General features: G+C 41.7%; 1 protein-coding gene across 1 annotated transcript in view; it reads left to right on the top strand.

The window, feature by feature from the left end:
- Positions 1-1,955: 1,955 nt before the first annotated feature.
- LOC117415484 (mitochondrial 10-formyltetrahydrofolate dehydrogenase) overlaps positions 1,956-27,374 on the top strand; it is a 28,924-nt gene continuing 3,505 nt past the window's right edge. The window contains exons 1-22 of the mRNA XM_034025924.3: positions 1,956-2,350; positions 4,776-4,920; positions 7,168-7,402; positions 8,619-8,784; positions 9,109-9,210; positions 10,199-10,288; positions 14,405-14,539; positions 15,319-15,444; positions 15,668-15,759; positions 16,193-16,340; positions 16,677-16,796; positions 17,484-17,611; positions 17,901-18,051; positions 21,890-21,960; positions 22,394-22,499; positions 22,680-22,767; positions 22,881-22,974; positions 23,124-23,223; positions 23,704-23,802; positions 24,209-24,374; positions 25,111-25,216; positions 25,483-25,682. Of these exons, the coding sequence (XP_033881815.2) occupies positions 2,303-2,350; positions 4,776-4,920; positions 7,168-7,402; positions 8,619-8,784; positions 9,109-9,210; positions 10,199-10,288; positions 14,405-14,539; positions 15,319-15,444; positions 15,668-15,759; positions 16,193-16,340; positions 16,677-16,796; positions 17,484-17,611; positions 17,901-18,051; positions 21,890-21,960; positions 22,394-22,499; positions 22,680-22,767; positions 22,881-22,974; positions 23,124-23,223; positions 23,704-23,802; positions 24,209-24,374; positions 25,111-25,216; positions 25,483-25,682 (2,716 nt within the window). The 5' untranslated portion in view covers positions 1,956-2,302. The remainder of the gene's footprint in view (positions 2,351-4,775; positions 4,921-7,167; positions 7,403-8,618; positions 8,785-9,108; positions 9,211-10,198; positions 10,289-14,404; positions 14,540-15,318; positions 15,445-15,667; positions 15,760-16,192; positions 16,341-16,676; positions 16,797-17,483; positions 17,612-17,900; positions 18,052-21,889; positions 21,961-22,393; positions 22,500-22,679; positions 22,768-22,880; positions 22,975-23,123; positions 23,224-23,703; positions 23,803-24,208; positions 24,375-25,110; positions 25,217-25,482; positions 25,683-27,374) is intronic.

Genomic DNA, 27,374 nt, shown 5'->3' with positions numbered 1-27,374 from the left:
AGGAAAGAAGACACATTAATAAAGCATTAGTACCATTCTTAGATGAGGAATTCCAGAACTGCTGAATTTCTCTAAGAAAAGACTTTGGGCTTCCGTTCATTCTGGATGATATGCCAGAAGCACATCATTGATAGTAATTAAATAGATATCATTAATGATAAAACCCAGCTATAACCCAGTTTACTGTATACACAACATTTTTCACAGTTTTCACAGGGACCTTGCACCAATTAGATAAGGTAAAACAGATCTTTTTTTTTTTTTTTTTTTTAAGAATGATGTCAAACATTAATGTCAAAAGTCTGGACAAACATCAGCTAGGAGCTGACTGTTCTATAATTTATATGACAAGTGGAATCCCTCCGCCATAACATTGTTTTTATATAACTGCAATTTCAAATCCTGTTATCCTGTGTTATCCTAGTCAGACCCAGAGCAGAAACAACACATAAGTCACTTTTGTTTTTTGCTTTTTAAATCTAGGACCTTGAAAAAGAAATACCCAAACTTTTGTCATACAATAGCTATAGCTACAGGGTGCTGTAGTGTACTCCGTAGTATACCATTCTCGTCTCTGCATTGCATTTTATACATTCAAAACCCTGTTCTCTCCTCCTGCACTATCATTTAAATAGCTGGGGACTAGGGGACAGTGCAGTGGAGCCTTAGTCTGATATATAATGCCTTTCATGTGCAAAACAATCATTACTGTTACAAAGACTTATGCCTAAATAAATAAATAAAATATGACTTAGCTTTCTCACGTCTACAGATTTGAGATCACTGTCACGATTGGTTACAGTGGGGCATAACAAGACTCTTAAACCAGAACAAACAACAATTATTTGCCGATTTAAAGAAATATATTATCACCCTAAGTCGTGTCAACATAAAGCCACGCCCACCTATTTACCCCTAACTCACACTTCCTTACCTCAAACATCGTTACCTTGATACGTCAGGGAGAGGAACAATCTCAGCCTAGGGAAATGTTCTGTGGTTGGGGTCAAACTGGTCATTTTTTAGATTATGATCTTGCACTTTAGCCAACAAGTGCATGTAAATTACCTCTAGTTCTTTACAGAGTAAAAAGGGTTAGAACATTGGTTGGGAGTTCCTCTTCCGGACAAGACGGTCCACGAAGTCCAGATGATTGGTGGACAACTAGGTACTGTGGAAAAACATTGCAATGAACGAGCAATGCAAAAAAGTTCGCAACGTGTCAGTTTGCCATATTATGACAATTATGTTGAACAATCCACTGTGAATGGGTTCCCAGATTTCCAGAGTGAAAAACCTGGATTTATTTTTCTTCAGTTCATTGAAGCTGTAGCTGGTGGCACTTCCAAGATAAAATAAATAAATAAAATTAACCATGGTCCATGACGTTAAACAGAATATGAATTATTAAACACATCCTCAGAATTATTAAACAAGTAATCCATACAATTCCTGATTTTATTTGTGTATAACACATTACTGTGCTGTCAACTTCCTGAGCACACTGCTACAGTTTTCTACGTATAAAAAAATGTGACGTAAAACCGCGTAGATTTAACTGTTTTACTTTTTCTGACTGGGACAAAACATTAAGGCTGAAAACTGGGACAATGCCAGTTTTTCAGTGATGTCTACAGTAAATATGAACATACTGTCGTATAATAATGAAATACGATAAGCACAAGGACTAGTTATTTTCCTGAGGACAACAGCTCAGTGAAGTGCTATTTTTATCTAATCACGATGCAGTGACTGGTGCCATGCAACTGCTTACATTTCACAGAAACCGTGTAGCGCGCATTTCTGTACCACTGCCAATCACTTTTTGCATCAGCCCGGTCGAGCCTTTGCCATTCCCACTTTTTAATCAAATCGAGAGCCAGGACCCAGCGCTTGTATGCTTTTTTGGGGCGGAGATACGTACTCGGGCTCGAGCACGGACATATGGGACACATCTATATAGAAAATGAATACCTCAACTGGGCAATGGTGCAATGGTGGTGGGGCATCATTAAGTGAGTTCACAAATAAAAGATAAGAGAGAAAAATCACAGGAAAACGATCGAGAGAAAGTAACAGCGTTACAGCGAAAACACGGAGTGAAGATGACAGCGCGCACGTACACGCAAGCTAGAAGCGCGCTCACAACTTGTGACACAAGCCCCAAAACTGAACCCAGTACACAGATACACTGAGGCACGGTGAACGTGGTCTGACACCTTAAGCTGCCTGCGCTGATTGTATTCTGCAGGAAGAAAACAAAAAACAAAACATCAAGTAGAATCTCCTCATAACTGTCATCATGTTGTGGACAGCCAACCAGTTCATTAGGAAGTTATCGACCGCTACTGTGAGTAAGACAATTCCTTTTAATTTTTTTAAATTTTTTTAAATCTGTTCCTGAATATTATTGGTATTACTGTCACAATTTTGAATGCCGACAACTGTAATACGGATTGCCTGTTGTTCCGCTTTGATATAGAAACCAAGTATGCAGGGCCCTAAATGTAAATGCAACGCATTGCAAGGTTTATCTGCAATTTATTGGAACTGTTTTTGTTTTTACCAAAATCATTCTTGCCATGTAAGCATAGTCAGATTGATCTGTACTATGCAATATTATTATTATTATTATTATGACAAATGCAAGACACAGCCACCTGTAATAATATTTTTGTTACCCTGATAAGCATACTAAATAACGTATCATGTTTTTTTTTTTTTTTTTTTTTTAAGTAGGCTTAGAAAAGACCTGTGAGTTGACTTGTATAAATTAGTGTTTTCTATTATCACATATATAGAACAGCAACATCGACCTACGATTTCTGTGTTCCTTTTAATGACACCCGTATAGCCCATTTATTTAGAATACCTATCCACTTCTGCGTGTCTTGTTTCAGCCACGTTGTAGCCTACACTGTGGCTCCCTATATGGAGTCATCCATTCGCCAATGAATTGCATCAGCAGTGATAAAAAAAAAAAAAAAAATGCCAATACGTAGCACGTATCATATTACTGGGCGGTACGACTGTCTAATGTGTAGTTATTATGCAGAAAGCGTGTGTTAGGTTGAACTGGTTTTTCTTGATTGTTATGTATATCGTGACAGTGGATTCTTTGTCGCTGCAATGTAACAAGGTTTTCGCTTTGGTTGTAGCTGCTTGAAGTATTTGTGTTGCAATAAACATGATTGTATGTATCCGTTTTTAGCCGACGATTACTGAATATATATATATATATATATATATATATATATATATATATATATATATATATATATATAGTTTTTAATTGTGGACATATTAAAATAAACTAAATAAATTAAATGTCAAAAGCTTCAAAGTTTTTCGATATCTGGTGCATTGTCTTTGTCATTGATTTTTTTGACGGTTGATTTTTTTTACAATATCCCCTTTTAATAGGCTTTGAGTAGCATTAGCCATGCATTTCTGTTGAAACGTTTAATCAAATCTATTTAAAATAATTTTGCAAGGGAAAAATATATTTCTGTAGCATGTTGCTGTGAAAGGTAAACATGTTACAGAAGCCAGTCAAAGGGACGCTCCCAGCTTGTGCTAGCATGCAGCCTTATTGTATCCGGCACATAGATTATAAAAGTTATCTTATCTATGAAGAGTAGAGAAATACTGTAGCGCTATACAATTCTCCTACATCTCTTTACCATATATAGGTTGCTGCCACTGTTGGATATCAGCTGCTAGTAAAAGGGTTATTATGATAATATAAACAGATACAGAGTTATTTTAACACAGATCCTGTAGTTATGCAGGCGTTTTTATTTATTTTAATAAAATAAGTATATATATATAGAAACAGAGAAAGAAAGAGAAAGATGTTTTGATGCATATTAAATAAAATTGCTATACTTACTGTAAAAACAAATTGTGCACTCTAAAGTGTAATAAACTTAGGAAAAGCATGGTAATGCCAAGTCCAGCAGGGTAAATCATGGTAAACTATGGTAATGCACAGCATAAGTATGGTAAATCTGCATAACATTTATAAAAAGAGAACATTGGAATGGAACTGTATAGTATGTGTGTTTCACCTTTTTAACCCCTTCGGTCCTGGCGGGACCTCAAGGTCCCGGTATGTTAACATATGCCTTTGGAAATCATGTTGGAACCTCAGGGGACTCTTAGGTCCCAGTCGAGGTGGTGTATAAATATATGTATACTCAATAAAGGAGTTCCTTTTTGAATTATATATATTCTTCAGCTCAACAAAAATAATTCATGATTAAAAACAGTTCACAACTTTTGGCAGGCATGTACGGTCAACAATAAGCCCCTTAGTATAAAGAACAGAGCAGGATATTTAACATTGTGTGAGCTGAACTCCAGTGACACACCTATTAAAATGTAAGTGCAGATCTTTCTGAAAATTCAACTGACCTCAGATGACACCCTGCATCGGTTGCCAGCATGTGTCAGCTGACATCTTACACACCCATTGTATTTCAGGAATTTCTGAATGCCTTTTGCACATTCCACTCTGTCTAGTTAGGGGCAGTTATTTAGCATATTTGGATTTGCCTACTGAATAATGCAAATAGACTGCTAAGAACATTTTCATATTAGACACCTATCAGTTGTGTACACATAATTTGGTTTTCATGTTTTTGTGTGTAGACACAGACTCCAAATAACTGATGTTCCATGAGGAACAGTTTCAAAAGTGATCACTCGCCGTGATCAAGAAGAAGCAATGGAGTAACTCCTGAAAATTCTGTTTTCTTTTTTCTTTGACACAGGTATATTACCAAAATAAGTTAAAACTTGCTCTGATTGGTCAGAGTCTGTTCGGACAAGAGGTGTACAGCCAATTGCGGAAGGAAGGCCACAAAGTGGTGGGAGTGTTCACAGTACCTGACAAGGACGGGAAGGCAGATCCTCTGGGTGAGTGAGGGGCTGAGTGCTGTCTCAGCAATGCAGACTGTCCTCAGCAGTACAGTCTTATCTAGCAGCACACCCAGCACAGAGGGCACACCCACGGCTGGGCAGCTGATACGTCTCTAAAATATCAGCTGGATACTGTTATCTCACCCACAGATGTCACATCTTTTGAAATGTATTGAAAGAGTCTTACAAAGATGCAAGAGGTTCACATTGCCAACATGACTTTTGTCAAGGAATAGCATTTTTGGAAGCAACTAAATATGCTTAAAAAATAATAATCTGAATACATTAAACAAGAGACTGTGATAGAACTAACCGTTCTAACAACCAATTAATTAATTTGAAGACGGCCACATTATGCACAAGGTTTTACAGGGATGGGGCTGCCAAACAATAACAAAGAATCCCTCTTTTTTTTTTAAATAAACAAAATACATTCAAAACAACACACACAAATTCACCTGTTTAAATAAACATAAAACAATACATTTTAAATCACAATACATTCTCCCGTCACCAATAAACACCAAACAATACATTTTATTTATATATAGGGTTTTGCCCTGCCCCCTCTAAATTACATGCAGGGCCTTTCCTCTGCCTGCCACAAGACCATCTGGTCTTACTGGCGACATCTGTTTCCTTTACAGCTGATTCGTTTTTAACCGCAAAATTGGTCAAATGAAACAATGTCATTTTTAGAGTTAAAACAGTATCTTGTACCATCACATTTTGATAGACCTAACTAGCTATTAACTAGATTGAAAGCAGTTCAGAAAAAAAGATGCAGATTTTCAGCTGATTTATCAGGCTAAAAAGGTCATTCATTCTGCAGAATGTGGCTATCCAGTTGTATCAGAGTCTTAGTATCAGCGTTTAGAAAACCTATATTAAATGTTCCAGTTTTACACAGCCGTTGACAGACATTCCACCCAGACAAATTCTGTGGAAGGACCAAAAAATGAAACTCAAAAACAGAACAAAGCTGTACAGCCAGGAGTAGATAATGTGAAGGTCACATCGAACCAGTCAGTAACGTCCCAATCTTAGATGGGCGTACAGCTGTGACAGTCCATTATTTTCCCTCTCGTATTTTCCAATTATAGGTCCCTTCCACAGCAACAGAAGTGATAAATCATCTGTTCTACTGTTCTCTGTGAAGAACATATATTGAATTTATTTTCCTGATGGTCTAGGCTATCGTTAAAAGCTGTAATGAGTTTGTTATTGCCTCTTCTGTGAAAATGAATTCTCTGCTTCATTGCTTCTGTCTGAATGTCAACACATTTCCAACAGCTCCTGTGCTCTCAGCAATTTTTCTTTTAACCATCTGTTCCAGATGACAAAAAAGAAAGAGAAATATATATATATTTTAATTACACCTATTGAAAAATATGCTGATTAATGGCAGCTATTATGTGTTTATTTAGCACACGCCTTTATTCAAGGCATATTTTTATTTATTTAACAGACGCCTTTATCCAAGGCGACTTACAGAGACGAGGGTGTCTGAACTATGCATCAGCTGCAGAGTCACTTACAATTACGTCTCACCCGAAAGACGGAGCACAAGGAGGTTAAGTGACTTGCTCAGGGTCACACAATGAGTCAGTGGCTGAGGTGGGATTTGAACCGGGGACCTCTTGGTTACAAGCCCTTTTCTTTAACCACTGGACCACAGAGCCTCCATATTTGGTGTGTTTGCAGAGTGGTGGTGGTGGTGGTTCTTCTTCTTCTTCTTCTTCTTCTTCTTCTTCTTCTTCTTCTTCTTCTTCTTCTTCTTCTTCTTCTTCTTCTTCTTCTTCTGATAAAAGAAACTACAAAAATGGCTGACAGTTGTACTCCCTTCTCCAGGGTCCTAATGCCATTCAACTATCGCTTATATATGTTGAGGTTCATGTGTACAATCGGTAAATCCATAGATTAACTGGTAAAGGGAAGCAGGCAGTTGGTTATTCAGCCACTGTAGATTCAACTGGAGTGTAATGGTTTTAATTCTCAGCAGTATTTACATACAGCACTTTAATAGACTTCATTAACTCTTCAGAAAAAAATTCTTTGTCTGCTTCTTCAATAAAAACAACATCTTAGGTATGTCCTTCAAGTGGATTTTCCCTTTAATAAATGACTGACCTCATGTCACCTGCTACGGCATCTGGATGATATTCATAGGGTTAACATCCCATTTGACTTTCTGACAAACAGGAAGTATTCTGATCTCTCACATTCTATGCTGTTCCCTTCCAGCCGTGGCAGCAGAGAAAGATGGCACACCTGTGTTCAAGTTCCCTCGGTGGAGAGTGAAAGGGAAGCCGATCCCAGACGTGGTCGATGCCTACAAGTCAGTAGGAGCTGAGCTCAATGTCCTCCCATTCTGCAGCCAGTTTATCCCCATGAATGTGATCGATCACCCCAAACACGGCTCCATCATCTACCATCCCTCTATACTGCCTGCACACAGAGGGGCTTCTGCTATCAACTGGTGAGTGATATCTCTGCATCGGTCAGTCTCTATAGAGGGCAGCATGCTTAATGGTTCTCAATGCACCCAAGTTCACCCAGAGGTATGTCACTTTCACAAGGCACTAGATTCCAAAGGAATCCAGATCAAATTACAGTACGAGTGAATCAGTTTAAGAAAAACCTCACCTAAGATCCTGAACCTATAAACGAGTGCAACTGCAGTGAAGTCCAATTTGCCAATTCTCTAAAAATTTAAATTCAAACCCCAAATCAGAGACCAGAAATTTGGGATTCATATTTGATTCTGATTTATTGCTAGGATTAGGTCTTGTCTTTCATTGCCAGATTCTGAGAAGCTAATTCATGGTTTTGTCTCATCTAGACTCGATTACTACAATGCTGTTTTTGCTGGATTACCAGACCATGCCTTTTTACGGTTACAGCTTGTTCAAAATGCAGCGGCGCAGGTGCTTAGTAAAAAAAAAAAAAAGTGACCACATAAGTCCCATGCTTTCTTCTCTACACTAGCTTCCAGTAAGATATAGAATTGATTATAAGATCCTACTTTTGACTTACAAAATACTACATGGCCTGGCACCTGATGATCTAAAATAGCTTTTGTCCCTATATGTACCTAGACATGCTTTAAGGTCAGCTGATTGTTCTGTCCTTCTGTCCCTCCCAAAGATTAAGACAAAAAGGGAAGAAGAAAGAGCTTTTAATTACAATGCTCCCAGATTATTGAATAAACTAACATCTTACATTAGAGATGCTGTCACTTAATATTTTTAAATCAAGATTAAAAACACATTAGACTAGCATTTTATACAAAATGTTAAAAGTGTTCTTCTCTTTTTATTTCTCTCCTAATATTTTTTTTTGGTGTTTTGGTTTATTTTACTATCACTTATTCATGTTCATGTTTTTATTGTTTTAATTCATTTCGTCATTTTTTGTTTTTATTGACTTGTAAAGCGCTTTGAGATACTGTTGTATGAGAGGCACTATATAAATAAATACATTTACTTACTTAAAATCTTGAACAATGCATTTGGTCCCCAAAAGAGGGGGGAAGAATATGTTGCCGGTGATGTTCACCTTCTCAACACTAGCGGGAGGTATGAATATAGCCTGATTAACAGATTACCAATAGAAAGATATATGATATCAGCAGATAGATGAATCCTGTAGCTAGAGATGGTTATACTAACTCTCCTCTGCTCCCCTATTGATAGGACTCTGATTCATGGAGATAAGAAGGCTGGGTTTTCAATATTTTGGGCAGATGATGGATTGGACACAGGACCTATCCTGCTGCAGAGGGAGTGTCCTGTTGAGCCCAATGACACGGTGGACACACTATACAACCGTTTCCTCTTCCCTGAGGGAATCAAAGGCATGGTAATACTAACAGGATGCTTAATCTCAATAGGTTTTATTCCTGTAGATTTTGCTCCAGTGCAAAGTGTTTAGTTTTTTTGTTTGTTTTTCTTCTAACACAAGGCAATGCTCTAGTATTTTATTAGCTGTGCTATGCTGTTTCAGTTGCTGTCCTATTTTAATCGGTCTCTTCTAAGATATGTTTTTAAAGATCCCATGACACTACCACACTACTGAAGAATACACACTTTGCATTGTACTACATATGCACAAATCCATTGAATTCTGACATGGGAATTAATAGAACATGCTTACACACATACTTCATTTATTTCCCCACTTCAGGTGGAAGCAGTTAATCTTATCGCAGATGGAAAAGCGCCCCGTGTTCCACAGTCTGAAGAAGGAGCCAGTTATGAAGGTATTCAGAAGAAGGATAATTGCAAGGTAAGTGGCTGAAACCCCACAGAGTGCTGCACTGGCCTCAGCATTGCAGCAGGATTAGGGAGGAAAGTCATCTGGTGTTAGTGCGCCTCATTCTGCTGGAGCATCTCTATAGGCAGCCGAGGAGTCCAGGTAGAGACTTCCAAAGCTGGGCCCTTGCCTTCAGAATTCATTTGCTTTGTAATATCTGTTTCATAGGCTCGACTGGTAAGAGTCGATTAGCTTGACATTGGGATAAGCAGTAAGTGGGCTGCAGTGGTGAGGTGATATTCAGATTTGTAAAAAAAAATTGAACTGTACAAGTATACCTCTAAAGTACAAACAGAAAACAATATTGTTCCAGGAGCACCTTGTGTGTGGGTTTGTGTGAATGTACCACAGGTACATTGAGCTCAGTAATGCCACATAGTCAAAGACTGCCTTGTGTTGATATTTTAGATGTCTGTTAATAAACTGTATCCCAGCCTCCAGTTCCAAGGAGTTGGGAGAGGGGAGGGGTGTTTATAACTGTGTAACACAATGCCCAGATTCCTAACGAGAAAATCTATTTTTAGGCTATGGTAGGAATGTATGCGCTGTAGCAGCTGCCAGAGGACAGTTATTTGTCTTCAGTGTGTTCCTAGAAGGTTGTGCAACTTGGTGGCTGCAGTAGTGCCATGACTAGAGGCAGTCCAAATCTCTGGGGATATATAACATTTTTAGTTGATATCTGTGGAGCATCTTATGTGTTTAGTATTTGTATTAATAATGGCTTATAAAAATGTAAATCAAGTAAACATAATCATATCAAACGATTTATGGGTTAAGTGCTTCCAATTTAATATATTAATCATTTTTGTCAGTAAAATCTTCAGAAACTGTGAAAAAAAAACATCACATCACATCAGACTTTTTATTTGACAAAACATCCGTTATCCGCAGATTTGGACTCCCTTTAACCATGGCTAGCCATTTGGTGTAGAGTGTGCTCATGTCTTATTGTTTTGACTAGGTCTCCTTCAACCAACCAGCAGAGGCCATTCACAACTGGATTCGAGGCCATGATAAAGTTCCAGGTGCATGGACTGTCATCGATGGTCAGGTAGGAAATCTTTTTTACTTTACCATACATGCAGATTTTTTTATTTTTGCTCTGTTGTTAAATGTAGGGTCGACTCGCCATTTTGTACTTTTTATTTTACTTTGGGAGCAGGAGTGTTGATGACTTTGGTATGAACGTTCAGTTAACAACGAATTAGGAAAGCGAGTCAAAGGTTAACTGCAAAACTTTGTTGTTTTAATTGACCATGATTATTTCGCTGGTGCTACAATGAGGGAAACCACAATGCTTATATTTGTGTTTGTTTGGCTTTGGAAGTTGGCGGATGGCGGACAGCAGGGTGGTGATATAACGGGTAAAAATAGCACTGTTTTTATATTGGTGACATTTGTTTAGAGAGAATAGCTGGTGGTATGCGAGGGTTGTTGTTTTGAAGCGGGGCGGTATAACGCGGGACAACTGTAGTTAGTAGTAGAGCCATGGCTTCTTGCTCTCTGTTCTTTCAGTAGCATTTTGCTTGCATAGAAAACTGATACACATGTGTAGTTTGAAATAGGGGTGTCAAGTGATTTAAAAAGTCAATCACGATTAATCTTGAGATTAAAACAAAAATCTCAGTTAATCTTGGTTTTAATCGTATATTTAATTGATACATTTACTGCATCCATCTCATTTAAATTGGTTTTATTACTGATGCTATTATTATTATTATTATTATTATTATTATTATTATTATTATTATTATTATTATTATTATTATTATTATTATTTATTTCTTAGCAGACACCCTTATCCAGGGTGACTTACAACTGTTACAAAATATCACAGTACAAAGTATCACATTAAATAATATCACTGTGTAAAGTATCACATTTTAGAATATCACATTACAGATAAGCGCAAAAGATCAAATTCAAATAAGACCAAAAAATAGAGAATACAGTAAATAATTACATGTAAGAGCGGGTTCGACTAAGAGCAGTTAACTTATATTAAAACTGTTTGCTTATATGAGTAAAGTCCAGTATGAGCACGTAGTACGTACAATAAATGGATGAGAATGATTTCAATAAGAGCAATTACAAAAAACATGAATACGGATACCTATAAGAGTAAAATCAAATACAAGATACAGGAAGTAGTTATAATCAAGAGCAGTAGTAGAATGCGGCAAAGTATGGAGCAGTTCAGTGCAAGTACAAGCACTGGTACAATTGGATGCCAAATAGTCCAGTGTAGTTGAGAGTTGTGAGGTTTACAGATGCTGTCTGAACAGGTGTGTCTTGAGGAGGCGCCAGAAGGTGGTCAGGGAATGAGCAGTCCTGATATCTGTGGGTAAGTCGTTCCACCACTGAGGGACAAGGGTGGAGAAACAGCGGGTGAGTGGAGGGGGGGTACAGTTAATCTGCTGCTGGTAGAGGAGCGTAGGGGGCGAGAGGGGGTGTAGGGGGAAATTATAGTCTGGAGATAGGAGGGAGCAGAAAGATCAAGACAGCGATAGGCGAGTACAAGAGTTTTGAATTGGATGCAAGCAGCAATAAGGAGCCAGTGCAAAGAGCGGAGCAGCAGAGCAACGGTGTAGCATAGGAGCAACAAGGAAGGGAAAAAACAAGGCGAGCAGCAAAGTTTTGGATGAGCTGGAGTAGACGGATGACAAAGTTAGGGAGGCCAGCCAGGAGGGAGTTGCAGTAGTCAAGGCGGGACAGTACCGGGGCCTAAACTAGGAGCTGTGTGAAGTAGTCGGTGAGGAAGGGGCGAATTCTGCTTCTGTTGCCTGGAAGAAGCAACAGGAGCATGCCAGAGTAAAGATGTGCTGAGAGTAAGAGAGGGAGGGGTCGAAGGTGACACCAAGATTCTTTGTAGATGAGGAGGGAGAGAGGGTTGTGGATTCAAAAGAAATAGAGATAATGAGATCAGCAGTGGGGGAGGAAGGGGGAAGGAAAGGAGGTCTGACTTGGTGAGGTTGAGTTTGAGATGATGCGAGTGCATACAGGAGGAGGTGGGCAAGGTGGTTGAGATACGGGAGGAAATAGAGAGAGGAAAGGGTGGCCGGAGTGGTAACGTTATCAGGGGAGATCCAGGTTTCAGGGAGAGGTAGGAAGTCAAAAGAGAGTTGAGAGACGAAGGCAGAGATGAATTCACCTTTCTTTGAAGCTGAGTGACAATTCCAGAGAGCCTTTAGTTCGATGCTTGGATAGAACATTTTGCAGTCAGTCCACATTGTCCTGTCCTTGTGTGGACTACCACAATGTAGACTACTGGTCCTTCGGTGAGTTTGCGCAGAGTGCTGTCGCACTAGCTTAGCGTCGTACTTATATAATGCCCTACAAGTTGAGAGCTGGGTGAGAGCGATCTGATCCGTCGACAGCTAGCCTTCTTGCAGTGTTGCTACTTCAGACCCCATCAGTTGCTGGGGTATAAATAGGTCCTAGCTTCAAAGAAACACTTGTAAATCGCTGGTGAGAGCGATCTGATCCATCGACTGCTAAACATCTTGCAGTGTTGCCTGATTCATGTATTTGCAGCGATCCTGAATATCTAGAAGTGTACTCTGTCGAAACTGACCGGTTTCCTTTGTTTTTGTATTGTTGATGTCTAGCAGAAAAACTACTGGAGTGTATTCTGAGACGTGAAAGCATGTTTAGCGTGCAGGAGGTACAGCAGACTAGATGACTTCCCTGATACTGGAACTCACTTTGACAGTAGATACAAGTAACCCTCTTTCAATCCAATGAACTGCCAGAAAGTTTAAAAAAAATAAACGTCCCATTCACATGCCCTTCGCTGCGGTTCTTTGACTAATTTTATATTCAAACTATGACTAAACTCATTCAATCCTGACATGCACTAAAATGGTGCTGCAGGAAATTAATTACGGTATGATGAGGGACAAGACAGGAGTGAGATATAACGTGTGTTAAAAAAATTCCCAAAATATGTACGCGTTAATCACAGAAGTTAACTACAATTAATTGACAGCCCTAGTCTGAAATCATGATTGTGTTGATTGAAATGCAATGAGACTGCCAGTGGTCGTAATCATATTTATGTTGTGCAAATTTCACAGCCACTGCTCTCCTAGTTTCACCAATATACCGAGCTGTACATTTTTAGCAATAAATAATGTAAACACAGTTGGTGGTTGATGGCTGTGTATAATATTGACCTGTAGACAGGTCGTGCAGTGTAGTCTGTGGCAGGTTTTCTCACATTGTTTCGGTCTCATGGTCAGCGGTTGGGTGACGCTGTTTGTTTCCTGCTGTCGCTTGCATTTTCTGGTACTGGCTGGTACATTATTATTATTTCTTAGCAGACGCCCTTATCCAGAGCGACTTACAATTGATACAAGATATCACATAATTTTTACATACAATTACCCATTTATACAGTTGGGTTTTAACTGGAGCAATCTAGGTAAAGTACCTTGCTCAAGGGTACAGCAGAAGTGTCCACCACTGGGGATTGAACCCACGACCCTCCAGTCAAGAGTCCAGAGCCCTAACCACTACTCCACACTGCTGCCCTTACTCCACACTGCTGCCCTACATGTCATTGTTTTCTTTGGTGGGTTAGAATTATTGCCATTCTTATCATATCTGTGTGGTCTTTTTCATTGCCTTTTGTTCATGGACACCATGTCAATTGTAGTCTGTTTTGCGTGATTTAAGTTAGTGCCGTTCTCTTGAAAGACATTAAATAATACTTCTAGTTGAAGTGTTACTACATGTCTATAGGGGTAGGCTGAGTATTAGTACCCAACTACTGTATATAGTTGGTTAGATGCTTGCAAAAACAGTTCCCGGTCTAAGCAAAGCAAATTATGATACTGTATATGCAGTTGCCCCTGTACCTTGGGTGTGCAAGAGAACCATCTATGGGCAAATGTACATAATGACCCAAACATTACATTTAGTTTAAGGAGGAGTTTGACAAACCATTTATAGCTGTAATGTGTATTACTGTATTTATATCTTTAAACAATCAAAAATTAGGAAGTCAATTCTGAAGTAAAGGTTTCATGCACAAGACAAAAGTGTGGGATCTCTAGTAATTGTGTATTTGGTTGTCTTTTGAGTTACTTACTGATTTGCAATGTTATAATTGTATCTACAGGAACAGCATGTCTATCAGTAGTAAAGATGTGTTTGTGTGGTTTAGGTGGTTACCCTGTATGGCTCATCCCTTCTCAGTGGCTCGGTGCCCACAGGGCAGCCCCTGGATATCGAGGGAGCATCCAAACCTGGCCTCATCACCAGTAATGGCCTGGTCCTCTTCGGCACTGATGGGAAAGCAGTAAGTAGAAATGTATTTTTATCCCACAGCTCCATGAGATAAACCTGCAAAGAATGAAAACCTAGATAAGTGTAGGAACATTGTGAATGCCAACTTTCCTGGTTGCAGTATTGCAGCTGTTAAATGCTGTGCCAGGTTTATTATTGGAAATCTGTCCAGATAACCTGGATAGTTCACACTGTCATTAGCATGTGCTGAGCAATGTGGAAAGTGTTCATGCGTCATGGAAAAATCACTAAATTTATTTCAGAATATGTTGTGGAAAAGCCTTTATTACTTATTCATTTTTATCTGCAAATATATATGTTTTGTTTCTGGTTGAGATGCTGTTACCACCAGCTGACTGAACCACGAAAGTTGTATTTTATTATGTCTTGCAGGAAAGTGTATTTGAAATACACAAATGTGTTGGTTCAGCTGAAGGAAAATTGTATTTATTTTCATTTATCACACCAAAGCTTTTGTAACAGCACGTTTTTCATATTTCTGTAGACAACACAACTTTCCTAAGCAAAATAAAACATTGTTGAGTTGAAATCCGATTTACAGGTTTGAAATTTATAAAAATTAGTACATTGATTTAAGAGCCACCTACCAAGTGTAACGTTTTCATTCACTTTGCTGGGATAGCCATCCGTTTTTTTGAAAATATATTTTGGAGCTCTTCAATGCGTATGATGAAATCATTTTTTCAGTGAATTGTGGGGGCATGAAAAGCTGTTCCCGCTGACATTCCTGACAGCTTTGGCTGAATGTATATCTCTTTCTTTCCTCTGTAGCTCGTGGTGAGAAACCTTCAGTTTGAAGATGGCAAAATGATCCCAGCAGCCAAGTACTTCTCAGCCGGGGAGAGTGTGAGTGTGGAGCTCACAGAGGAGGAGAAGAAGACTGCTCAGCAAATCCGGGTACACTTTTCAGTTATCTATTGAGTTTGAACTTTCAGCTTGCTTGCTAATTTGATGATATGCATTATCTCATGCTATTATGGAATACAGGGTAGTCCCTTTGACTTGGAATGATATAAATCTACTTATTTTGAGACTGTGTGGTTATTTGTTAAGAGAATAAATGTTTTTGCAGGTAGGTGCATTGTTGATCACATTTCTCATTCTGGTTCTCTCGTCACAGGCTATATGGAAAGGGATTTTAAGCAACGTTCCAGAAGTAGAGGAGTCCACTGATTTCTTCAAATCAGGAGCTGCTTCAATGGATGTTGTCAGGTGAGTTTCATTTAACCTTTTGAATGAATATTATTAAGTAACAACCATCTTTGTCTTAATTAAGGGTTCTTTTTAGTACCTCAGTAGTACCTTGCTGGATTCTAAAGGTTCGGCAACCTCTTACTGACATGATAAGATTCATATTTTAGATTTTTCACAATTCTTCAGTGGTCTTTTACAAAACGTTGTGATTGTGCTTCAGTTCGTAAAATTCGAAATTATTTGAAATGTAACGCTTCTTTGACTAATTTTCTATTCAGCCAGCTCTACTGTTACAGGACTGAAATTCATAGTAGTTGTGAAATCCCACACTTGTGTCGAAGGCTTGGGGCTGAGGCACCATAGCGGGGGAAAACATGTTAATCTCTTCTATATAACAGACATAAAGCAAACACATGATGTGATGTCTCCTGCATTGGGTTTCTCCCCACAGGTTAGTGGAGGAGATCAAGCAGAAGTGTGACGGGCTGCAGCTCCAGAATGAGGATGTCTACATGGCCACCAAGTTTGAGGACTTCATTCAGATGATCGTGAGGAAGCTGCGCGGGGAGGACAAGGAGGAGGAGCTCATCGTAGATCATGTAGGTCTTTATAAACCACAAGGAGATGATGGTACTAACACCCAGTTGTTTCAGATTGGTATATCATTTACGTTTGAGAGTTTCTTGAAGCAGAAAGCTTGTACTTCGTCAAGTCATTCTGAGGTCATCCAGACAGTGACGGATCAAAATGCAGACGCTCATTAGGTCTATATTAATTCTGCTTGTATTAACCCCCAGGGATGATTTATTGATGCCCTTATACCAAATGTAATAATAGTGTAGATTTACAGGGCTTAAGATGTAAAACCTGTCTTCTAATGTGAGTTGCGGGAGCTGCAGGATTGGAATCTGACTTGTTAATACTCTGTACTTCAGGTAATAAAGAATATAAATAACATGACTCTGAAGATGCCTCATCAATGCTTTATAAATGGGAGATTTGAGGATGCTGAGAATGGAAAGACTTATGACACTGTCAACCCCACTGATGGATCAGTAAGTAGAGATTCAGAAAGACCTGCATTTGCCAGTTATGTAACTGTCTGCACTGAGAACTAAATTACCAATTGCCTTTATTTCAGACTGCTTTTTTTGTAATCCAAATTGAACCAAACATTCTAAAAAGAAAATGGAAAATGTTTTATGAAACCCAAATATTGAGGTTTTAATAAAACACAAATCACACTTTCAGTGGCAATACATATCTGTTTTACACATAAAATAAAAACATTACCTATTCATGAAAGATTCCTTCTGCTGACACCTTCATATGTATAGTTAGTTTCAGGGTAATGCAGTTCTACCAGTGTTGTGTATGTGTGTGTGTGTTAGGGGTGTTTTTGGGAACTGTTGCCTGTGACAAACTGTAAAACCATGCTATCAGAAACAGTATCCTTGAATGTTTTCAACCCCAACATGAAAACAGGGCTTAGCACTGAGTTACAATTTTTCTTTCACAAATGTATGAAAAACAAAGGCCTATTGTAGTTTCCGTGTCTCAAATGCGATATGGGCTTACCTAGGAATGATTTACTACAGTGTTGAGTGGAGTAATCTAAGTTATAATCTATAATCTAAGGCCCCCTTGAAAATAAGATCCCTCACCCAATTATATACCCCCCCGGTAACTAGGTTAACAAATAAATCTAATGCTAATTTCATGACATTCTAATACTTTGCCAGGTTATTTGTAAAGTGTCTTATGCATCAGTGGGTGACGTCGACAAGGCAGTAGCAGCGGCCAAAGATGCCTTTGAGGCGGGGCCGTGGGGCAAGATGAATGCAAGAGACAGAGGCAGGCTGCTGTACAAGTAAGCACTTTGGGCCTGGTTTACAGTATCAATGTCTTTTACCCAATTTTTTTTGTAGAGGTAACAAACACCCCAAAAAGTTATTTAAGGTGTGCCTACTGTGTTTGTTACTAGTTTACTAGTTTAACAGTTTAATATTTCTCTTTAAAAATGTACATTATAGTTTAAATAGTGTAAAGTAGTGCTGCTACACTCTAGTTCCATTTCCTCACTGCAGTTGCTGCCCTGTAGTTCCCAATGATCGCTTTCTTACAGGATCTACTCATATTTGTTGTGACGTGTCTCGTAGGCTTGCAGACCTGATGGAGGAACACCAGGAGGAGCTGGCTACCATAGAAGCCATTGACTCTGGCGCTGTCTACACACTGGCCCTAAAGACTCACGTGGGCATGTCTGTACAGACCTTCCGCTATTTTGCTGGATGGTGCGACAAAATCCAGGTATGAAGTGAAGTAAGAACTTAAACACATTCTTTGCTACTACAGATACAGGAAAATGGCTCCTTAAAATTTGAGTGCCTGTTCATCGTTAATTAAAAATGGATAAGGAGCTTCTGAAGAACAATTGATTATGTATAGGAAATCACATAAATTTTGTAGTCACTTATATTTTTGTTAGTTGCAAAATCTGATGAGGAATTTAAAATCCTAATAGGGGATAGGTACAATCCAGTCAAATTAGAAAGAATCAATAATAACTAAAGGCAAGTGTTTTTGGTTAGAGGTCTGATCTATAGCTACTGCCACAGTATTTATCTGTTCATGACTGTCACAAAGACGGCCAGAGTGGGTGGCGTCAGACCAGACAGGAATACACAGACAGAGACGGTGGTGATGATGAGCTGAGTGCAATGGCTGCACTCAGCGTTTAATAACAAAATAAAAGGTTTTAAACACACAAAAACACGGGACACGGCACTACACGCCAAAATAAAAAGACAAACAAAACGAACTACACAGACAAACACGGTGAGCTTCTTTTACTATTATTACTTTTACAATACCCTCCGTCTCCTAACCCGTTCTCCACTCACCGAACACCAACCACCAGTGAGTGAAAACATGCAGCTTTCATGCAGTTGTACCGAGATTCGATTGCTAGTCAATCATTCAATTGGAATCTCGGTACAACTGCACGTGAATTAATTAAAGTGCAATTCCCCGTGCTCACATATTACTTTTTACTTGCACGTGATGTGATGTGCCATCCCCGTGCCTAAATACAAATATACAATTTACACACATGTGAAACACAGACCGCTTATATCCCGTGTACCAATGCCTATACACCAACATTTACACACAACACGTAACATATAACATACACAGGGGGGCACTTTGCCACATATACCCCCCCTTGTGCAACGCACACATGGCCTCAATGGCCACCTCCCCCCTCAGTCCCAAAGTCCCGGAAGAGGGGGAAGCAAGTTGTTTCTGGGGGTGGCCATGGTGGAATGTCTGGCACCCCCCAATTCTTCGTGGCTGGCAGCTCCCTCTTCCGGGGCTTCAGCCACACTATCTGCTGCTGCGAAAGTGCAGCTGGGGGAGCTGGTCTCCTGACCTCCCCCTCTTTCTTTATGGCCGGCAGCTCCCCTTCATGGAGCTCCGGCCACAGTGTAGCGACCCGAGGCAAAGCAGAGGCCCCGGCGACCCCAGGCGAAGCAGGACCCTCGATGACCTCAGGCGACGGCAGCAGCAGCGGACCCTCGGGAGGTGGAGGCAGAGGCAGCTCCTGCTCCTCTCCCTCGGGTGGTGGAGGCAGAGGCAGCTCCTGCTCCTCTCCCTCAGGTGGTGGTGGAGGCAGAGGCAGCTCCTGCTCCTCTCCCTCGGGTGGTGGTGGAGGCAGAGGCAGCTCCTGCTCCTCTCCCTCGGGTGGTGGTGGAGGCAGAGGCAGCTCCTGCTCCTCTCCCTCGGGTGGTGGTGGAGGCAGAGGCAGCTCCTGCTCCTCTCCCTCGGGTGGTGGTGGAGGCAGAGGCAGCTCCTGCTCCTCTCCCTCGGGTGGTGGTGGAGGCAGAGGCAGCTCCTGCTCCTCTCCCTCGGGTGGTGGTGGAGGCAGAGGCAGCTCCTGCTCCTCTCCCTCGGGTGGTGGTGGTGGAGGCAGAGGCAGCTCCTGCTCCTCTCCCTCGGGTGGTGGAGGCAGAGGCAGCTCCTGCTCCTCTCCCTCGGGTGGTGGAGGCAGAGGCAGCTCCTGCTCCTCTCCATCGGATGGTGGAGGCAGAGGCAGCTCCTGCTCCTCTCCCTCGGGTGGTGGTGGAGGCAGAGGCAGCTCCTGCTCCTCTCCCTCGGGTGGTGGTGGAGGCAGAGGCAGCTCCTGCTCCTCTCCCTCAGGTGGTGGAGGCAGAGGCAGCTCCTGCTCCTCTCCCTCGGGTGGTGGTGGTGGCGCTGCCGGCTCCTCCGACAGCGGGGGTAGGGCTGGTGGCGCTGCCGGCTCCTCCGACAGCGGGGGTAGAGCTGGTGGCGGGCGTCTCCGCTGGGCTCCCTTCAGCAGCAAAAACAGCGGCTGCTGTGGAGCCTGAGCTTCACGCCCTCGTCCCTCCCAAAAAAAAATAGGGGTTTGGGCCTTCAGCTCCTCCCCTCCGGACACAGGACGCACTGGCTCCTCCCCTCCGGGCCGTGGGCGCACCGACTCCTCCCTCTCGGGCCGTGGACGCACCGACTCCTCCCTCTCGGGCCGTGGACGCACCGACTCCTCCCTCTCGGGCCGTGGACGCACCGACTCCTCCCTCTCGGGCCGTGGACGCACCGACTCCTCCCACTCGGGCTGTGGACGTTCTGGCTCCTCCCACTCGGGCTGTGGACGTTCGGGCTCCTCCCACTCGGGCTGTGGACGTTCGGGCTCCTCCCACTCGGGCTGTGGACGTTCGGGCTCCTCCCACTCGGGCTGTGGACGTGGCAGCAAGGGCTCCTCTTCTTCATCCTGCATGGGGCATAGGGCCAACGTGTGCCCATATGCCCCACAGCCAGGGCACCACTCCCCCCATCCCAGTCTTTGGGCCATTGCCTGTAGGGTCCTGTGGACGGAGCAGGGTATGGTGGTGTGGCTAGTTTGGCCACAGTCGAAACACCACAGCCCTGCTTCCACCTTTCTCCCTTTGCCCTCCTGTGCTCTTCTCCAGCCTCTTCTCCCCATTTCTTCTCCTTTGGTTTTTTTTTTTTTTTTTTTTCCCCCCCAAAAAAAACTGCGGTTCCCGCTCTGGCCTGAGCCCTGGAGGCGCTGTTGTCCCGGTTCTGACACCACGTGTCACAAAGACGAGCCAGAGTGGGTGGCGTCAGACCAGACAGGAATACACAGACAGAGACGGTGGTGATGATGAGCTGAGTGCAATGGCTGCACTCAGCGTTTAATAACAAAATAAAAGGTTTTAAACACACAAAAACACGGGACACGGCACTACACGCCAAAATAAAAAGACAAACAAAACGAACTACACAGACAAACACGGTGAGCTTCTTTTACTATTATTACTTTTACAATACCCTCCGTCTCCTAACCCGTTCTCCACTCACCGAACACCAACCACCAGTGAGTGAAAACATGCAGCTTTTATGCAGTTGTACCGAGATTCGATTGCTAGTCAATCATTCAATTGGAATCTCGGTACAACTGCACGTGAATTAATTAAAGTGCAATTCCCCGTGCTCACATATTACTTTTTACTTGCACGTGATGTGATGTGCCATCCCCGTGCCTAAATACAAATATACAATTTACACACACGTGAAACACAGACCGCTTATATCCCGTGTACCAATGCCTATACACCAACATTTACACACAACACGTAACATATAACATACACAGGGGGGCACTTTGCCACAATGACACATTATAATTGGTAAATGTATCGTTCTGCAGCCCTGAGGCAAGATCAATGGGCTTATACCAGCAGCACTAATTTCCCACACTATAGCTGTTTAAATATAAAACACCACTAAAATCAATTTCTAGTTCAACTGCTTCTATACAGCAGCTGTTTAAACATGACCAAGTGAGGGCACTGCACTCTATTATAACACATGTGTTACAGGTACTGTTAATAATTTGCTTTGTACACGCTTTTAGTTGAGTATGGCTAAAGCAGAAATTATGTTTAGAATATAAATTCCAGTTTTATTTTAGTTAAGTTAGTCTCTCATATATATACTCTAAATTATGCATTTCTTTCAGCTGGAAAAGATTCTATTTACATTGCGGGGAGTCTCTGAAAAATTCTTTAAAGCCTGACAGCCTTTGTGTGCCATGTCGTTCAACACAAGACTTCCTTTTCTTCTATAGGGCACAACAATACCCATCAACCAGGCTCGCCCCAATCACAACCTGACCTTCACCAAAAAGGAGCCTCTGGGGTAAGTGTTGCTGCTCAGTACCTGAAGACACAGCCTGCACCTTGAAGAGTGTGCATGTTTAGCTATGCAGTTAAGAGCTGGGGACTGCATTAGAACTATGCAGCAGGTTAAAATCCTGTTGCATATAATAACACACGGACATGCCTCTCCTCAGCTATGGTGAACTACAGAATATACATTTTTATGACATTGTATCTGCAAATTGAAATGGCTATTGTACAATTTCAACCACCTCTATAAACAAGTACATTTATATTGAGGCAGCAGTGCTAAGTATTTTGTGCAACAAATGCAAAACTAAGCTTTCTGTCACCTTGAAGTGATAACTTCACTTGCCCAGCCCAGCACAGCCCAACGACATGAACATGCTGCCAGTTACCAAGCTTCCAAGGATACATATCACAATGGATCTTGTTTTTGTTTTTTGTAACAGTGTATGCGCCATTGTCATTCCCTGGAATTACCCACTGATGATGCTGGCTTGGAAGAGTGCAGCCTGCTTAGCTGCTGGCAATACCCTCGTCCTGAAACCTGCCCAGGTAAGAAGATACAACAAACCCCTCCCAGATCAGATCAGACCATTGGCAAAAGGGGTAGAAAAAAAACCTGAATAAATCTTAAAGCCATAAAAATGGTATGTTGCTGCTGTCTGTGTCGTTGTGGAGCTTGAGAAGTTGGAGTAGCAATTGAAATAACATACTTTGTACTCTGCTCATAAGGTAACCCCATTGACGGCACTGAAGTTTGCTGAACTTACAGTCAAGGCTGGCATCCCCAAGGGTGTTATAAACATTATACCTGGATCAGGTGAGTGGTGATGTCTGAGAACTGCCTTCCATTTATTGTTTTGTTAGTTTCCTGTATGATTAGGGCTAACCGGAGCTCCTGCTGCTGTTTCCTGTGCTTCTCCCTGGCTCCAGGGGGTCTCGTTGGGCAGCGCATGTCTGACCATCCTGACATCCGCAAGCTGGGCTTCACTGGCTCCACCCCCATCGGGAAACACATCATGAAAAGGTAGGAAGTAGAAAGATGGCCATCCCAGCAAAGTGAATGAAAACATTACACTTGGTAGGGGGATTTTTTTGCAAGGATCCTTTCACACATGGTGGACGAATGAACTAATTTACCAAGTATTAGCTCTGCTAACAATTGCTTCTCTTTAGCTGTGCATTGAGTAACTTGAAGAAAGTGTCTCTAGAGCTGGGAGGCAAGTCTCCACTCATCATCTTTCAAGACTGTGACTTGGACAAGGCTGTGCGAATGGTAAGAACTGACACCAGGGGCTGCCTCCTGGAGAAACAGCTATTTATTTATACAATCACTGAAGCAGATTTTGTCTTAAAAATAGAACAGCGGGCCGCAGTGGGTTCGGCATTTCTGAATAGAAGTTATAGCAACCAAACCTGGAAAATCACGCTCTTATGCAAGTCCCATGTGCTTTGGGGAAATGACTCCTGTGATGATAAACTTGAAGATCAATACATCAGAAAAACTATTAGAAATGGTCTGGAGTACTATTATGCTAGGCTCAGTATAGTAGTAGGAGAACTACAGTACTTGATTTCCACAGATATCCAATGCATTAGTTGCTTCTATTGTTTTCTAAGTACTGACTGCTAGCATGACAAGGATGTAATCCCACTGAACAAACTGTTCTGATACAGAATATTAACTCCCGTTTTAATAAAGCGGGGTGTGGGTGGGAATCTTCCACAAGCCCTAACAAAAGTTTTGCTTTCCCAGGGTATGGGATCTGTATTCTTCAATAAAGGAGAGAACTGTATTGCTGCTGGCCGTCTCTTTGTGGAAGAGTCTATACACGACGAGTTTCTGAGGAGAGTGGTGAGTTCACATAGGCAGTAAAGGTAATGAGAGCTTCTTTGCACTCAATCATCACCTGAATACCCTCTGCTGTTCAGTCCTGGTGGGCTAGTGATGTAGACAATCCTACATGGGAGGTAACTTGAGACAGACCCACAGAGGGGATCAGTCCCAAGCCTGTGAGATGAAAGCCATGGGAAATAGTGTCTTAGCTTGTGTATCACCTAGCCCACTTAACACATTTTAAGTTTTTTGTTTTCATCTATTCTGTTGCTCAGTTATATAGGGACCCAGGGACCCAGTCTGTCCACACTGTTTTAATTGGTTTATTTATATTGTCAGAGCTTATCTGCTGTCCAGCAGAAGCTGAGTGGCATGGGTTTGAAAGCTAAAACCCATAAGCCTCCCTGTGTGCTTTTTCTGTCAGTTGGAGGAGGTTAAGAAGATGAAGATCGGAGACCCACTTGACCGTTCCACTGACCACGGACCCCAGAACCACAGGGCGCACATGGAGAAGCTGCTTGAGTATTGCGAGATTGGGAAGAAGGAGGGAGCCACACTGGTGTATGGGGGTCAGCAGGTTCAAAGGCCAGGTACAACCGCCAAATCCAGCCTAGGGATTTAGTGCCAAAATAGACCTTTTCTGACTCTGTGACTGCTGTCTATATCTCAATTTTCTCCCCAATTTGGAAAGCCCAATTATTTTGTTTCAACCCGGCTCACCGCTGCCACCCCCGCACTGACTCTGGAGAGATGAAGACGGACACATGCGTCCTCCGAAACGTGTGCCGTCAGCCGTCCGTTTCTTTTCACTCTGCAGGCCCACCATGCAACCACCTCAGAGTCTACAGGGGTCGCTGGTGCGCGGTGAGCCGAGGACACCCTGGCCAACCTAGCCCCTCCCCTGGGAGCTCCCGTCCACAGTTGGCAGTGGAATAGCCTGGACTCTAACCGATGATCTCCAGGCTATAGGGCGCATCCTGCACTTCGCACGGAGTGCTTTTACCGGATGTGCCATTCGGGAGCCCCTGCTGTCTATATATTTACATACTTTTTCTAGCTATAAGTCTACTTCTCATGGTATAAGTATAATTGCAAAATGAACGATAAATCTGTTTGCCTTATTTTTCCACACACTTTATTGTGTCCATTCCTTTGTCTCTGTATACATTCCTGTCTGTGTCCATCTGTCAATATGTCAATGTAGCTCTGTCCTGCAGACTGTTTACAGTTGTTGGTCCGTTACTGGTGGGTGTTGGTTTTAGCATTTCAAACTTGTAGTTGTGAGTTCCCTTTCCCCCTTTTGACAACATTTCTCTCATTTTCTAGGCTATTTCATGGAACCAACCGTGTTTACAGATGTAGAGGATCACATGTACCTTGCCAAAGAGGAGTCATTTGGGCCCATCATGGTCATATCCAAGTTTAAAGATGGGTAGGCTTTCCAGAATAATACTTTGTATATACTGTTAAATATCTTTGTGTGCCAGTTGCTAGGGGATTGCAGGCTAAGCAGCAAACAAATAAAGGGAAGCTTTCTTGAACAGTGTGTGACACATCTAAATAACTTGACATCCTTCGAAGTCTGTTCAGAATCAGGGCCCTCTCACAAGATACAAGATGCTGACATCTGGGTTTTGGCTATTCTGCAGGATAAATCATTTCTATTCTATGTCACTGAATTGTGCTGCCTCCCCACAGGGACGTGGATGGAGTTCTAAAGAGGGCGAACGACACAGAGTTCGGTCTGGCATCAGGAGTGTTCACCCGGGACATCAACAAAGCCATGTATGTCAGCGAGAGGCTGGAGGCAGGGACTGTGTTCATAAACACCTACAACAAGACCGATGTGGCCTCACCATTCGGGGGCTTCAAACAATCTGGCTTTGGGAAGGACCTTGGTAAGAGAGACACTCTAATTAATGTTCTGCAGCACTGAACTCCACTCTTGTAAAATACTTGTATTCATACATTTTATCTTTTAACATATTTGGGTCTTGACACGATGACACTCAAATATATCTTAGAAAAAATGGTACACCAAGTGTGTATTTATATATCGGTATCAATACAAAGTAATTCTACTATCAGGCCAAAATCTGGTTTCAGTTGCTGACAGACATTGGGGCCCTGGGCACAAAGAAAATTGGAGGCCCCCACCCTATTAAAAACATGAATGTATCAAAATGCATTAATAAATAGACCCGTTAAATGTTTAGGTTTCTAAAGGGTTTCTTCAGAGCTTTGAAAGAGTAAAAATTATGTAAAATGTCGTCAAAGTCAATTTGTCGCACCAGTTCTGACTCAATTGCTATTAGACACAAGGCATTCAGACTCCTTTGATGCATTGTTGATCTCAGTTTTTGTCCTTGCCATCATCGAGAATGTATGTTCTCCTTCACAGTTTATAACAGGTAGGGTCATGAAAAGTCTAAGAGCAATGTACATGTTAGGGAATGTTGACTGAAGGCCACTTTGTGTTAAACTTGCAGCAATTTGGCAGGAGATTTGTCTGGCTTATCCTGTACAAAGAATTTGAATTGTAAGAGTTCATCAGGAAAGTTCTGTTCTAAGTCATTGGGGTAAACTGCAGCAAGTTCAGCGGCATGCTTCGAATGGCAGTTATGTCCAACAAGTTGTGTTCAAGCAGTATTCCAAAGCGATCGTTCAGCATCCTGTAGGCATCCGGTCGGTGATAAAGAGAAACTAATAACTTGTCAGTTACAACATAGAAAGTCTCAATGCGAAACTTTTGACTTCCTTCAAGTAAGGTCTCAGGTTCTCCCTATTCATCTGCAAACTGTTTTCATTTTCAGAGTCAGATCACTTTGATAATTTTGTGAAACAGTCTTACATGTGTTTTTAGCACCATTTTCAAAATTATGGAATTCATCTCGCAGGGAAGCCACAAATGATTCAAGTGATTGCAGTAACTGAACTGCTGTATTCAGGTCAATGTTGCTTTTCTGTAACTGCAAACTGGTCATTTTAAACAGTTGAAGGACGGTGTCCCAAAATTGTGCCATAATGGTGGCTTCCAATTGTTTCATCTTGCTCTGAAGGGAAGCAGCTTCCAGTTGGGTGTCATGTGATTGGTTCATATCTTTTGACAGGTCTTCTAGGGATTGCTGAATTGTATTGTAGTTCTGACACAGAGTTTTCACGGAATCTGCGCAACTGCTCCATCTTGTGTCTGACAGACTTTTGAGTGTCAAGAATGACTGGCTACCCTCATTACGGAAAATCTGTTTACAGCGATATGTTGACGCTGAGCAGAAAGCATATTGCGACTGTAGAAACCAGAAAAAAATAATAGCATTTGAACAACTTTTGTTACTCCCACTAAATTTAAAGAATTGGCAGCACAAGGAACATAGTGAATAAGTGGGTTTAGTCATTTTAGATGTGCCTGCAGACCGCTGTATTGTCCCGACATATTGCTGGCATTGTCATATGATTGTCCACGGCAATTAGAGATGTCCAAACCCAAGATGTTCACCATTGCAAGTACACAGTCAGCAAGGCTTGCACCTGTGTGATACTCTAGTTGCTCAAATCCAGTAATTTGTTCTACAGTTTTCCCCTCTAATTTG

This window comes from Acipenser ruthenus, chromosome 7, assembly GCF_902713425.1.
Source record: "Acipenser ruthenus chromosome 7, fAciRut3.2 maternal haplotype, whole genome shotgun sequence".
NCBI lineage: Eukaryota > Metazoa > Chordata > Actinopteri > Acipenseriformes > Acipenseridae > Acipenser > Acipenser ruthenus.
This window is presented reverse-complemented; position numbering and strand designations above follow the sequence as displayed.